General features: G+C 34.4%; 3 protein-coding genes across 4 annotated transcripts in view; 1 reads left to right on the top strand and 2 right to left on the bottom strand.

Moving 5' to 3' along the window:
* The window catches only part of LOC101898032 (DNA fragmentation factor subunit beta), a 53,968-nt gene extending 41,711 nt beyond the window's left edge, over positions 1–12,257 (top strand). Inside the window, exon 5 of the mRNA XM_020038091.2 lies at positions 12,154–12,257. The gene's annotated coding sequence lies outside the window, so the exon portion shown is untranslated. The remainder of the gene's footprint in view (positions 1–12,153) is intronic.
* Positions 1–15,193, bottom strand: part of LOC101900142 (circadian clock-controlled protein daywake) — a 396,529-nt gene that overhangs the window by 201,980 nt on the left and 179,356 nt on the right. The gene's annotated exons all lie outside the window — the stretch shown is intronic.
* LOC101898208 (protein piccolo) overlaps positions 1–15,193 on the bottom strand; it is a 64,302-nt gene that overhangs the window by 26,696 nt on the left and 22,413 nt on the right. Inside the window, exons 3-5 of the mRNA XM_059125252.1 lie at positions 4,599–5,443; positions 1,566–2,380; positions 33–575 (exon numbers count right to left, since the gene is read on the bottom strand). Of these exons, the coding sequence (XP_058981235.1) occupies positions 33–575; positions 1,566–2,380; positions 4,599–5,443 (2,203 nt within the window). The remainder of the gene's footprint in view (positions 1–32; positions 576–1,565; positions 2,381–4,598; positions 5,444–15,193) is intronic.

The raw sequence follows: 15,193 nt of genomic DNA, 5'->3' as shown, positions 1-15,193 counted from the left end.
AAATTTGAAACCTCGACTTGAAAATAAAATACCCTTGGACCACTTTGGTTGTTGGCGTTGCTGTTGTTGTTATTTTGAATCGCTTTGGTATTAATTTGCAAACGCAAACCAGCCGGAGCATTGTGTACAGCTCCGAAATTTTGAGTTGCAGGTTGTTGCTGCTGCTGTTGACCCAAAAATCCATTGCCTTGATTGTAGGGCTGTGGTTGAGATGGTTGATACAATACCGATGGTTGTGGTTGCTGTTGTTGTTGGTACAATGCTTGTGGTTGAGGCTGAGTTTGATAGGAGGAGGCTGTTGGTGGTGGTGGTGGTGACTTGATACGATTCAATGATGAAGGCACCACATTGCCATTCTCTTCGGGCCGAGCCCATGGTGGTTGCTCTGTTTGCTTGGGCTGAGAACTCATCCAACGTAGCTGTTGATTGCCGGGCTGTGGTCCACCCATTTGACGCATGGGTGAGTCACGTTGGGGTTGTTTTTGCTGCTGCTGCATTTGTTGGCGAACAATGTGTTGGGCCTGAGGCTCAACCGGGGCAGCCAATGGGGCAATGTACAAAGAACCCACGTTGGTCTGTGGAGAGTGGGGGAAGAAAGAGAAGAGAGAGGGGTTTTAATGAGGGTCATTATACATTTAAAAAAAAAAGAGGTGCCCTTCCTGAGACTTTCTCGAAGGACTTTTTCCCACAGAAAAAATGTTGGCCCTGAGGATCAATTTTTTTTATTGGAAAAACCTCACATCCTAAGACTTATCCTAGACTGATTTTTCCTACAAAAAAAAAATGATCGCAGGATCCAAAGATAATTTTTTTGCCCCAAAAATCTCCAGTCCCGGCAAATGATATATCCGCATTGAAACAAGAAATTTTTGCGAGGAGAAATATTTTACAGAAATGGGAATTATTTTTGCAGGAGGAGTATTTTTCCATTGAAGATATGTCCTGGTTTTAAAATTCAATTTTTCCAGGACCTGGACATTTTTTCTATGGGAAAAAATCATAAGACCATAGAAGAAATGTCTTGGTTCTGAAAATCCATTTATTACATGACCTACATATTTTTTTCTGTGTGAAAAAATCATAAGACCATAGAAGAAATGCCCTGGTCCTAAAAATCCATTCTTTGCAAGACCAGGACATTTTTTTCTACGGAAAAAAATCGTAAGATCCTGGGAGTTATATTTTCCTGTTGGAAAAAATTATATGCCACGAGAACAGATTTTTTCATGGGAAAAATATTTTAAAGAAATGGGAATCTTTTCTGCAGCAGAGGTTTTTTCCATAGAAGAAATGACCTGATTCTCAAAATCCATTTTTTTTACAGGACCGGGACATTTCTTCTGTGGAAAATCCCCAAAATACCCGCAGGGTTATATTTGTCCTAAAAAATACCACGGGAATAGGTTTTTCTGCGGGAATAGATTTTTCTGTGGGAAAAATTATTTCTTCTGTGAAAAACCCCCAAAAGATCCGTGGGGTTATGTTTTTCCTAAAAAAATTCAATGCCACGGGAATAGGTTTTTCTGTGGGAAAAATGAAATTTAAATTTCCCCCCAAGAACTCACTGGTTTCGGGCCCTGATAGGCCGAGGTTTGAGTGCTGAAATCTGGAGTTCTCTGTTGTTGTTGTTGCTGCTGCACATTGTTGTAGAAAGGTTGGGGGTGCGACTGAGTGTTGGCTGTTGGTGTTGGGCCTTGCTGTTGCGGTGTTTGACCACGCTGGGTGCGCCATGGTACTGTCTGGGCCTGGGGTTGGCCGGGCGAAGGACCAGCCGACAGAGGTGTGCTTGTCGTTTGCTGGGCCAATGGTGATATGGCCACGGGAGCCCTTTGCTGTTGCTGCTGTTGTTGGGCCAACCTAAACGGACTCTCGGTAACACGGGGCGGTGTGGCGTTCTCAACGGAACGAGGACTATCGGTTTGACGATTGAAAAGATTGACAGCGGCCGGTTGTGGTGATGCCGTTGCCGCACTACGAAATTCGGGTTTGGGTGAAGGTTGACGTTGTTGTTGCTGTACATCTGTCTGTATTTGTATGGGTGTCACAGATTTCGGGGGACTGGTCAAAGCCGAAGCGGCTGGTGGAGTACCAGTCTCACGTTCAATCTGCTTCAACACTGAGGGTGAGGACAGTTTTTGATGCGGTGATGTGGGTGGAGTGGGTCGATGGGTGGATGAAAGGGATTGAGTGTCGGGACTTGAGTTTTGTGGAGATTTTTGTTGAGGTTTTTCCGATTCTTGACTTGGTTTATGGGGAGATGTGGGCGTCTTAAGTGGTTCCTGTTGTTGTTGTTGATCTTGAGTATTCGTTGGATAGTTGTTCGTTTGCTGATTGGCTTGTAGTTTATTCGTAGTCGTAGTGGGCATCGTTTTTCTAAAACCTAGGGCACAAGAAAGATGGGAAATAAATGGAAACGATTAGATTTGAAAATTGAAGTTGGGCGTTTCATAGGAAAAGCAGGGGTGTTAATTATTGAGATTTGAAGTTAGTAGGGCTCAAAACAGTTTCTATGTGTGGGGTATGTTTGGGGGGTAGTACTTATTCCTAAAGGTCAAAATATACGATGTAATGATGAGTAAGTTTGAGTTTTGAGGATTTTTCGTAGTAAATGCACCATCACCAGTTAATAAATCGCCGAAATTATGATGAGTTTTTGAGCATTTGAGTTATAAAAAAATAGAATGATGATAATTTTTATTTGAAGGCTTATATAAGGTTGATGAGGAGTAGCTGAAATTAAAGCTTAAACATAAATTAAAGGAAAAAAATTATAAAAATAAAAATATAATTTTTAAAGGAGAACATCTCACTAAGTGGTCTTTATAAGGGAAATATTTACTCCAAAGAAAAAAATCCTCAGATGATGGGGATACTTTTTTTTCTCAATCAATCTTCAGAAGCTGAGCATTTTTTCTATACGAAACAAAATCGATCCTCAGAAGCTAAGGATTTTTTTCCATAGAAAAAAAAAAACGATCCTCAGAAGCTGTCTATTTTTTTCGATCCTCAGAGGCTGAGGATTTTTTTCTATAGACATAAAAACGATCCTCCGTAAAAATAATCGATCCACAGTTACTGATTTTTTATAGAAAAAATCGATCTTCAATAGCTGAGGAATTTTTTTCTATAGAAAAAATCGATTCTCAATAGCTGAGGATTTTTGTCTATAGAAAAATTCGATCCTCAGTAGCTAAGTATTTTTTTCTATAGAAAAAATCGATCCTCAGTAACTGAATATTTTTTCTATAGAGAAAAATCGATCCTCAGTAGCTGAGGATTTTTTTTCTATAGAAAAAAATCGATCCTCAGTAGCTGAGGATTTTTTTTCTATAGAAAAAAATCGATCCTCAGTAGCTGAGGATTTTTTTTCTATAGAAAAAAATCGATCCTCAGTAGCTGAGGATTTTTTTTCTATAGAAAAAAATCGATCCTCAGTAGCTGAGGATTTTTTTCTATTGAAAAAAATCGATCCTCTGTAGCTGAGGATTTTTTTCTATAGAAAAAACTCGATCTCCAGTAGCTGAGGATTTTTTTCTATAGAAAAAACTCGATCTCCAGTAGTTGAGGATTTTTTTCTATAGAAAAAACTCGATCCCCAGTAGTTGAGGATTTTTTTCTATAGAAAAACATCGATCTTCAGTTACTGAGGATTTTTTTTCTATAAAAAAAATCGATCCTCAGTTGCTGAGGATTTTTTTTATAGAAAAAAATTGATCCTCAGTTGCTGAGGATTTTTTTTATAGAAAAAAAAAAATCGATCCTCAGTTGCTGAGGATTTTTTTTTCTATAGAAAAAAATCGATCCTCAGTTGCTGAGGATTTTTTTTCTATAGAAAAAAATCGATCCTCAGTTGCTGAGGATTTTTTTTGCTATAGAAAAAAATCGATCCTCAGTTGCTGAGGATTTTTTTTGCTATAGAAAAAAATCGATCCTCAGTTGCTGAGGATTTTTTTTTGCTATAGAAAAAAAATCGATCCTCAGTTGCTGAGGATTTTTTTGCTATAGAAAAAAATCGATCCTCAGTTGCTGAGGATTTTTTTGCTATAGAAAAAAATCGATCCTCAGTTGCTGAGGATTTTTTCTACAGAAAAAAATCGATCCTCAGTTGCTGAGGATTTTTTCTACAGAAGAAAATCGATCCTCATTTGCTGTGGATTTTTTTCTGTAGAAAAAAAATCGAACCACTTTAGCTGAGGATTTTTTTCTGTAGAAAAAAAATCGAACTACTTTAGCTGAGGATTTTTTTCTGTAAAAAAAAAAATCGAACCTTTTTAGCTGAGGATTTTTTTCTGTAGAAATATTTTCTAAAGAAAAAGATTCAATCCTCAGTATCTGAGAATAGATCCTCAGTATCTGAGAATAGATCCTCAGTATCTGAGAATCGATCCTCGGTTATAGGTCTTCTGAATCACCTAATATATTTTTTAATATTTTTTCTTATATGGGATTAGTTTTTAAGCAGAGACAACAACCATAACCTTTTTAAAATTAAAAATTAAAGCATTTTTAGGTTAACGAAGTCTTATTTTCCCTCTCTTTTTTGGCTCATATCTTTTGCATTGCTTGGCTTTCTTTCTTTTCCCCCTATTCGCTCTCACCATCAATAGTATCGCTGTTGTTCGTTTCACCATTTGTTGTTGCTGTTGTCAATTGGTCACTACCATTTGTCGTTTGCTGCGATGGTGTGGTGCTACTAGAACCGTTAACGCTGTCGTTGTCTTCTGTATAGGCACTGTTGGCCGGAGCCGAAGCTGGAGCTGGAGCCGGGGCATCCGAACCACCCTTGTTCTTCAGGTACTCATCCTTCCAGAAGGTGTTCTTCTCAACCGGTGGTGGAACTTTACGCAAAGCCGCCATCGGATTTGGAGGAATTTTAATCTCAGGACGAAAACCTAGCGGTGGTGGTTCGAAGCGTTGCGATGGCGGTGCTGGTGGTATCTTACGCTGCATGTTCGGTGAATTGGGGGCACTACCACGTCCGCCATTGACACCGCCACCATTCATGTGGGGCGCCAATGTCGCCGCTGCTGCTGTTGTGTTCGACATATTGGAAAAGGATGTTGGTGGTGGTGGTGGGGGAGGTGCTGGGCCACAGCCACCATTTGTATTCTTACCGGCAACCGGTTGTGGTGTTGGTGGTAATACTTGGAATGGCATACCCATGCCAGCTGCTCCGATCACGGCCGCCGCCGAGCCTGGCGAACTGGGCGATGTGGGCTGTTGAACGGCACCGCCCGGGCGATTCTGTTGTGATTGACCGGCAGCGCCCTCGGCACAGGCATTGCGAGCCAAACGCTTGGCCATGCGTTCCGATTTGATTTGTGAGAGATCAATGCCGCCAGGTGTGTAGGTGAAGGGTTTCTTGTCCCTGGTCATGGCGTTTTGGACGCATGCCGGTGCTTCGTAGTTCGACTGGGCGGGCATACGTTGACCAGAACCATACCTGGAAGGGGGAAAAGAGAAATTAAATAAATAAATTAATAATATTTTGGGGAAATGGGAAGGGAATATAAAAAGAAAGAAAAATATCTCAGAACCTCATAGGGGCTGAGAATTTTAACATTTTCATGCACAAAAGAAAAAAAGTATGGACTTCAAGAAAGATTTTCAAAGAGCCCTTAGAGGACTGTTTTTACAAAAGAACTCTCGTTTCTGAAAGAAACCTTTGATTTTTATATTTGGAAGGATTTTTTTGAACGAATTTTTGAAACAAAAACCCGGAATTTTTAACAATTTTTCGGAAGGATCTTAAATTGATTTTTTAAAGAAATTTTTGGATAGTACCTTCAGGGCAACAAACGTAATTTTTAAGAAATTTTTGGGAGAAACCTTCACATACCCAAGCAAATGTTTCGTATTTTTTTTTTTTTTTGGAAAGGACCTTTAGCGCAACAAACTTTTTTTCTAATTTTTTTTCAGAAAGACCTTCAGGCAAAAAGTGCGATTTTGAAAGGATTTTTAGAGAGCCCGGAAGGTGCTCTCTTGTAACCGATTTGGAAAAAGTGTTAAAGGATTTTTTCAGATTTTTTGCAAAGACTCTCAAAGGGTCTTTCCAATGTTTTTTGTTTAGGGATAGATAGAGTTTTTTAAGGATTTTTGTTTTTTTTTTTTAGAGTTTATATTAAGGACAATAGAAGGATTTTTGAATGATTTTTTGGAAGGATTGCTAAGGGTTGTTTTAAGATTTCTTTGCAAGATCTATCGAAGAATTGTTCAATGATTTTTGGGAGAATTTTAAAAATATTTTTTTTTAAGAAATATATTGTAAGGATTGTCAAAGAACTTTTTTCCATAGAAGAAGGATTTTTGAATGATTTTTTGGAAGGATTGCTAAGGGTTGTTTTAAGATTTCTTTGCAAGATCTATCGAAGAATTGTTCAATGATTTTTGGAAGAATTTTAAAAATATTTTTTTAAGAAATATTTTGTAAGGATTGTCAAAGGACTTTTTTCCATTTTTTTTGCAAGGACCATCAAAGTATTTTACTTGGAAGAATTGTCAATGGATTTTATTTTTTTTTTTTTTTTGCAAGGACTACCATAATATTTTTCAACATTTTGGGGTTAAAACCTTACATTCTTTGAGTTTATGGAAAAATCTCCAACAATGCATCAGTTTAGAAAGATGACATCAAAGACAAAAATATTCTTCATCGAATTTCACTATAGGCAATCAAAGAGAAGAAATCTCTATTTCCACTGCATATTAAAAAAAATATTTGCATCAATGTTTGAAACAAAGGGAAAAAATTCCTAATTTTTTGATAATTTTTCTACCTGACTTTTTTCGAGTTAATGCCTGAAAGTAACATAACATTTTGTTCTACTTGGTAGGTGTCAAAGGAAGAAATATTCTACACAAAATCTCAGAATAAACCATATACCTAGGTACAATAATTTTTATGGAAATCACAGCCGAAATTTATGTACTTAAAGTGAAAATTTGTCATTACTTGTTTTTTCTGTTAATATGAAATGTTTTCATTCCAAGTCAAAATCTTCCATTATACTACATTTCTTGGGAAAAGTGTCAAAGGGGGAATTATTATAGATCATATTTCACTGTGCGTCTCTGAACAAAAGAAATTTGTATAATTAATATTTTAAATGAATAAAATTTAATCAAATTTTATTAATAAAAACGATGATTTAGGATTGAATTCGTACTTTGCGTAAGTTTATGACAAACTAACCAACAAAGCATAATTTTTGGAGGATGACGTCAAAGACAAAAATGTTCCTTATCAAATTTCACTAAATAGCTCTAAAGAAAAGAAATCTGTAATTCCACTATATATCAGAAAAATGTTTGCCTCAATGTTTCAAAAAAAAAAAAAAAAACAGAAAATTATTTTTTTTTTTGAAAAATTTTCCTCGGACTTTTTTCGATTTGTTGCTTAAAAATAACATAAAATTTCGTTTTAGGTGGAAGATGTCAAAGGTAGAAATATTCTACACAAAATTTCACTATAAATCTCAGAATAAACCATATGGCTAGGTAAATTAGTTTCTATGGAAATTACATTCAAAAATTATGTACAAAAAGTAAAAATGATGGGTTTGCTTTTTTGTACTGTTAATTTAACACGTTTCTAATCTGAGTCAATATCTTCCTTTAGACTTCATTTTCTGGGGAAAATGTCAAAGGGGGAATTATTCTAGATCAAATTTCATTGTGAGTCTCTGAACAGAAGAAATTTGTGTTCTTAATATGTACCATAAAAAATAGGGTAAACTTCACAGTTCAATAGCCAGTCTGGGTTTGTAGTTCAAAACTCCAAGAGAGTTTCAATTTTTGGTTCTTTGGATTTTTAGCAAAAAAAACACACTTTTTCGACAAAAATAAAATATGTTTAAAAACTTTTTCGAAAAAATACTGTTCATTTTCAAAATTGTCTTGGTGACCTGTTCGTCAAACATACTCCAATGAGTGTTCTTTTTTTGATACCGTTTCGTTTGTCATTCAAAATGTTGCAAGAAACCTGTCAAAAATCATGTCAAAGCAGTTGATCTACATGTAAATGTGGTAAGAAGAAACCTTAGAGCAACCATGCCAACAAATAATGTTCCCCGAAAATATTATCTCACCAGACCACCACCACCGAACTTGTTTGACAAACCAACCAATGAACGAGACAAGGCTTGAGACGCATCGTTGCTGTTGCTACTGTTTTGTCGGTCGCTTGGCATTTTATTGGCAACAAATTAACTGTCAACAACTTGTTACACATTATTTGTAAATGGAAAACAACAACAACAACTAAACCTCTCCTTAATAAGTGACTGATCCACCTCCTCCCCGCCTAAGGGAGGGCTAATGCCTAGCCCAGCTAACCGGTAACATCATTTCATGATTTGATGGTGAATTCTCGGAATACGTAAACCGCAAATTCACTTTGCCCCAGTAAACAGACGGGTATTTCAACATAGACGCTGCTGCTTGACGATCTGTCACCGCACTTTGTCATTCCCCTAACCCCCTACCTCTCTCTCCCTCTCTGTGGTGTAGACAACAAACGGGGTGATATTCTGAAATTGCGTCACCACAAATTGACATTGCGGTCTGTTTGACTGGTTGGTGCTGCTGGTGGGTGCTCTAATTTGTATGCATTGACTAACGGATGAATTAGTGTGACAAGACAACTAAGCAGAATGACAACAACATCAACAACAGAAAAATGTGGGTGTGATTACTTGCCATAGGGCACCTGAGAAGTACAAAGGTGAAATTCTAATTTTATCCGCCAGACAAACAGCCCTCAACTAATGGCATGGTTTGCTTCAGCCCCATATCAATTTCAACTGCACATTTGAGGAGCAATCCTCCCTCCCTTCCCCTACCGAAAACCCTTTGCCAAAGTGGACCACTTTCGAAAACAATTTTTTTTGACACAAAACATTTGTCCCCAAACCGAATCATGTCTGGCAAACACATGTTCGAAATATTTTGCCAAAATTCTGTCAAAACTATAATTTTTGGGTTTCTATTACCCCCACCCCCCCACATACACACACACACAACACACGTCGTCTTCTAAGTGCATTTATTTATCTTCACCGATGTTCGATGTCGAATGTCTAGATAGATAATTGCAAACAAGTATGGACCACTTGTTGGCAATTATGATGGGTCCCCCCACATGCCAACATAAACAGACCATTAAGAGTGACGTCAATTCGGGGCGGTTAGGATTCCAACAAACACGAGCGGATATTTTAGAAGAGTTTTTCTTTTTTTTTTCAATAAAAAATATAAGCCATAGAAATATTATGAATATATATTGGATTTTAATAGCCCTTCAAAAAACAAAAAAAAAAAAAATAAATAAAAAAAAAAAAATAAATAAATTAATTAATTTTCCTCAATCAAAAATTAAAAAAAAAACTACTTTGATAGTCCTTCCAAAGAATATTGTGTAGAATATTTCTTCTTTTGACACATTCTGCCTGAAATGAAATTGTATACTACTTTCAAGTCTCAAATCGAAAAAAGTCACAGGAAAAATTTATAAAAAAAAAGAAATATTTTCTTTTTTTTTTTGTGGAAATATTGAGGCAATTTATTTTGATATGTAGTGGAAAAAGAATTTCTTTTCTTTGGTGATTAATGATAAAATTTCATGAAGAATATTTTTTGTCTTTGACTTCATCCTTCTAAAATGATGATTTGTGGGATATTAATAAAGATTGATGATATTTTTTCATGCCATATATTGAATATAGAAATTTCTTTTGTTAAGAGACTCATAATGAAATTTGATCTAGAATAATTCTTAATTTGACACTTTTCCCAAAAAAATTATGTATTACGGGAGATTTTGGTATGTATTGGAAACGTCTGAATTAACATTAAAAAAAGTAAAAACATAATTTTTATTTTTAGTACACACATTTCGATTGTAATTTTCATAAAGACTATTGTAACTAGATATATGGTTTATTTTGAGACTTAGGGTGAAATTTTGTGTAGAATATTTCCCATTTTGATACTTTCTGCCTAAAACGAACTTTTACACTACTTTCAGGTATAAACACGAAAAAAGTCCGAAAAATTTTATCAAAAAAATTAGGAAATATTTTTGGTTCTTTTTTTTGGGATCATTGTGCAAATATTTCTAATATATGCAATGGAAATAGAGATTTTTTTTCTTCGGTGACTTTTGGTGAAATTTGATGAGGAATATTTTTGTCTCTGACGTCATTCTTCTAAAGTGATGCCTTGTTGGAGATTTTTGCATAAACTCAATATGGCTTTAAAACTAAAATGTTTTTTTAATATAAATGAATTCTTGGCGTTGAGATAAGATATAGGCTTTTGATGACTTCAACGACCTGTAGTAGAATTCCATGACAAATAATTTTATAGAATATTTTGAGTTGCTACTATCTCGTTTAAAGAGGAGTTTTAACCATATTTTCAAAAAAGGGCCGAAAATACCCATTTTTTGGATTGCATGTGGGTTAAAATTTTCCATCGAAATAATCCTCGTGTTTTTATCTGCAATATTTCCATAGACACTATGTACCTAAAATGCACGGATTCCAAAGAATCGAAATTCGAAAATTCCAAAATGTGTGAAAGAAAGGGAACTTGTACCCCTCTATTTTTAAGTTACTTTGCGATGTAAACTTTCAAAAAGCCGATACACATGTCTTCTATTCTTAGCTCTATTTCATAATCGGCTGGATTTTTCTTGTTATGAATGTTTGTCTTCAACCGATAGTCCAATTGGAATGGAGTAATTGTGAATGGATTTTTTAAGGAATATTCGAAGGGTTGAAATTTTCTAAATTTTTGCAAGGACTATCGCAGGATTTTCCTATGCATTTTTTATAGACCAGCGAAGAGAAATGTTTTTCAATAATTTACTTGAAAGGGCTTTAAACGTATTTTCAAATAAATTTTGGGTTTTCCCTGTAATTATTTTTGGTATTGCACAGTGTAATAATTTTTTGAGGACTATTGAAGGATTATTCAACGATTTTTGAAGGATTTTTTAAAGATTTTTTCCCATGAAATATTGAAGGATTTTTCAATGTTTTTTTTAGACGATTGGAAAAGATATTTTACAAATTTTTGCCAGGACTATCGAAGGATTTTTCAATGATTTTTTAAGGACTAGCGAAGTATGTTTCATTGAAGTATTTTACAATAATTGGAACTTGCAAGGGTTTTAAAAGGATTTTTCGAAAGATTTTCAAATCATTTTTGGGTGGGAATTTTTTTTTTTTTGTAAATTTTTACAAGAAGTATTTTTGATGAAAGAATTTTCAATGTTTTTTTTTTTTTTAAATATTTTCACAAGGTCTATCGACAATTTATATCTATTTACAATGATTTTTTAGAAGGATTTTTATGGTATCTTTATAGTGATTTTTTAGGGACCTTAAAACTTTGCGATGTAAACTTTTAAAACGTCATAATCTGCTGGATTTTTCTGCAATTATTTTTAGAGAACTATCAAAAGTTGTCCAACGATTTTTGAACAGATTTTTCATTTTTTGGAAGTATTGGAAACTGGTATCATTGAAATACGTTTTTTTAATAATTTAATTATAAGGATTTTTCGAAGGATTTTAGAATAATTTTTAGGAAGGATTTTTGCAGGATGGAATTTTTACAAGTTTCTGCCAGGACTATCGAACGATTTTTCAACGTTTTTTAAGGATTGTCGAAGTGTGTTTCTATAACGTAAATTTCAATAAATTACTTGAAAAGATTTTGAAATAATTTTTGTTTGGGGGGAGGGGGGTTTGGTTGTTAAAGGATTTTTTTTATGATTTTTGCAAAAACTTTTTTTTCGATGAAAAGATTTTCGCAAGGAATATAGAAATTATTTACAATTATTTTTTGAAAGGATTTTTTTAGATTTTTTTTTTCAGGGAGCTTGTAAAGGTTTTTGTACGGGTCAATAGGTGTTGCATTAAAAATTTAATTTTTTTCATTGAAGGTTTAAAATTTTCTTAATTTCTTAAAAATTTCTCGAAGGACACTTGTCTCCAATAATAAAAATTTGGCCGAGATAAATGTTGTCCATGGTTCTAAGCACCCCATGCACCAATTTTTTTTTAAACTCATATTATTCCAATAAAAATTATTTTTTTTAAATTTTCTATTTAATTATATGTTATTGTTTTTACTGCTTCATTTCAGCATCATACAACTGGCGTCTATTTGCCCCGCGTATAGCAGTCCGCTTACAAATTAAGCAATTCGCCTCAATGTTGTTCTAATAACTCGCCCGTCAGACACAAAAGGTAAGACCACCTAATGGTGATATGAACTCTTTGTTGTTGTTGTTGCTGTGTGTTTTCATAAATTTACACACAATGAACGCAGTTTTATTTATAGGAAGTGTTGTTTTTCAAAAAAAACAGCACCCATGAATTCGAAAACAAAAAAAATCATATTGAAAACAAAACACAACAACTGTATTTTCGTTTTTGTTTTTTTTTGTCGAAACTTTATTAGAAATTTCCTTAAAATGCGATTTTTAATCGATTTGTTTAAATGAATTCACACAGTCCTTATTTGGAAGGGAACATTTGTTTTGAAAGCTTCAGTTATGGGAGAAAAACAAAATTCGAAAAAAATATATTTTTCGGAAGTATTTCGGAGGAAGAGGCAATTTATGTTCGTTTTAACAATTTTTTTATGATTTTAGAATCGTTTTGGTTATTCAAAAGTTTGACCTTTAGTGGGTGAGGTACTAGAAGGAATGTAAGTGGGCCGATATTGTCCATTTTTACACCTGATCTAGCACTGATTCAAATATTTGGATTTGCAAAGATGGAGTAAAATCGGATCATCCTCGCTCTCTCTCTGTGCAGTATTTTTTTTTTTTTATGAAAATTTCGACTTTTTTTGAAGCAGGAGTGGACCGATCTCCGAACTCGATCTAAGTTTGATAATAAAATTATTATGTACCATGTTTGGGGCCAATTGTATACTCCTTTCGAGAGTTACATTGCGCACCAGCATACAGAGGGATGGACGGACATCACCAGATCGACTCCAAATGTTCTGGATCGAATTTGGTCCAAAGAGACTTAGCGTCAAAAAAAGTTATTTCGATGAGACACATTTTGACCGTATGAAATTAGCCATATTGCTGGAGGTAAAACAAGCCATAAATTGAGTTTAGGGGCTATGCTCGGATTGACCTGACATTTTTTTTATCACAGGCACATACAAATGCTATAAAATTTAGAAAAACTATGGATCACGTAGCTGGTGTTGGGGATATCCAGGATATATACTCTCTCTATACATTTTATGACCACAAAAACTAGGTTTTAAAGGTTTTTTTTTTTTTAATTTTTCGAGGGACATTTTTTACTTGTCCTGAAAGTTTTAGCTCTTTGGTTTCGCAACCCTGAGTGAGTGTTTGACTGACTCTCAAAAAAAAAAAATTAAGATTTATTTAATTTGTTTAGCTGTCTCTCTTTCTCTCTCTTTCTCCCTCTCTTTGCTTAAAATTCTAATTTCCCCAGAAAAGAGTCATAATTCTTAATAGGATTTGTGTGAAAATCTGTTGGGGTGTCTGCGAACATCTCTTCACATGTAAATAGGTTGCCACTTGGAAAAGCCGGATTTGACGGATGTTAATATCATTCAAAATCGGGGAAAATTTTCACATCAAACCTGTTGTGTTTGCCATGGAAGTGCCACTTGTAAAGTGGAACTGCCGATGATGAAGAATAAGCGCTTGTGTTTTTGTGGTCAATCGGTCGTTAGACTTTTTACAATATTAACAGTTTGAGGCCAACTTACAACCAAACAAACAACCCACTGGAGGTTGGTATTGTCATGCGTGTATTTTGCACAAAAAAAAAATAAAAATAAAAATGATACAGCCAGTTAGCCAACCAAGCTGAAGACGACTTCGCTGTCTTTTATGGTTGTGACAGGTTCTTGTTGTGATGTGTTGCAACACATTGCAAAAACAAAAAAAAAAAAAAAAACAAAAACGCACTTGGAACCTGTTGGCCTCTGTTGCGAAAAGAGTTGGTAGCCAACACCAACCAGGTAACTTATATCTGATGTTTGGACACGAAAGTTAATGGCACATATTTTTTAAATTCAAAGAAGAAAAAACAATTTCTTTAAAAAATTTAATTGGGTCACCATCACTGGACATGGCTGGTAGCCGAAGGAAAATAAGATGGATGGATGAAATGATCGACACCAGCAGCACACAACTAAAGATTTAAAATTTTACCAGGAACACATTTTTCGAACACCTGCTGCTTTGTTTTCGCCAATAATGAAAATAAAAGTGAAATTCCTTTTCTCGGTAGGGAAAAAGAAATCGAAAGTGCAAAAAATCAATGCCGAAATTGGCAAAATGTTCCAAATATTAAAATGAATATATTCCAATTTTTTATTGAAAATTATCTATTTTTTTAACCAAATTGCCAAAATGTTCCAATTTTAAAATTAAATTGTTCCATTTTTTTTTTAAATTATCAAAACAATTGTTGGTCAAATTGCCAAAATGTTGCAATTTTAAAATAAACTTGCTCCAATTTTTTATTGAAAATTATTTTAATTTTTTTTTGGCCATAATGCTTCCGCTAATTATGTGTTCAAATGTCCTGCTGAGTTCTTAATGTTTAATTTTGATAGAATTGTTATGGTTTGGCCATAACATTGAATATTTAATGATATTTTCAATATTAACTACAGTTGATTTCTAATTGGTTTATACACTCGTGAGAAAATGTCTGTCATTAAGAGGTGGGCAATTTGGAGCTAAACATTTTATTGGCCAGCTCAGCAGGGCAAACGGGTTTTAATTACGCCATTGGGGCAAATGATAAACAAATGTATAAAAAAAAGAATAAATAAATATTCGAAAATTGGAATGACTGATAGACTGGCGGAATGAATACCCAGAATTGCCCATGCCAGGATCTACAATTACTTTTTACCCTCAGCCATATGGCAAGAGAGAGTATATATACAAGGTGAGATAAAAAAACTGCAACAAAGTCAAACGGCATAATTTTTACATTTTTTTTTTAAATTTTATTGAATGAAAGCAAAAAATGTCGGAAATAGCATCAAATTTTAGAATAAGTTTAGTTGATTTTTAAGGATATTTTTTAAGGACCATTTGAGCTATAAACGTGGATTTTTAAGGATATTTTTTCCAAAGAGAATATTTTTTCAAGGTCCATCATAGCTATAA

This window comes from Musca domestica, unplaced genomic scaffold (assembly GCF_030504385.1).
Source record: "Musca domestica strain aabys unplaced genomic scaffold, Musca_domestica.polishedcontigs.V.1.1 32, whole genome shotgun sequence".
In the NCBI taxonomy this organism is placed as follows: domain Eukaryota; kingdom Metazoa; phylum Arthropoda; class Insecta; order Diptera; family Muscidae; genus Musca; species Musca domestica.
The sequence above is the reverse complement of the archived record's forward strand: the minus strand, read 5'-3'. Positions and strand labels throughout refer to the sequence as shown.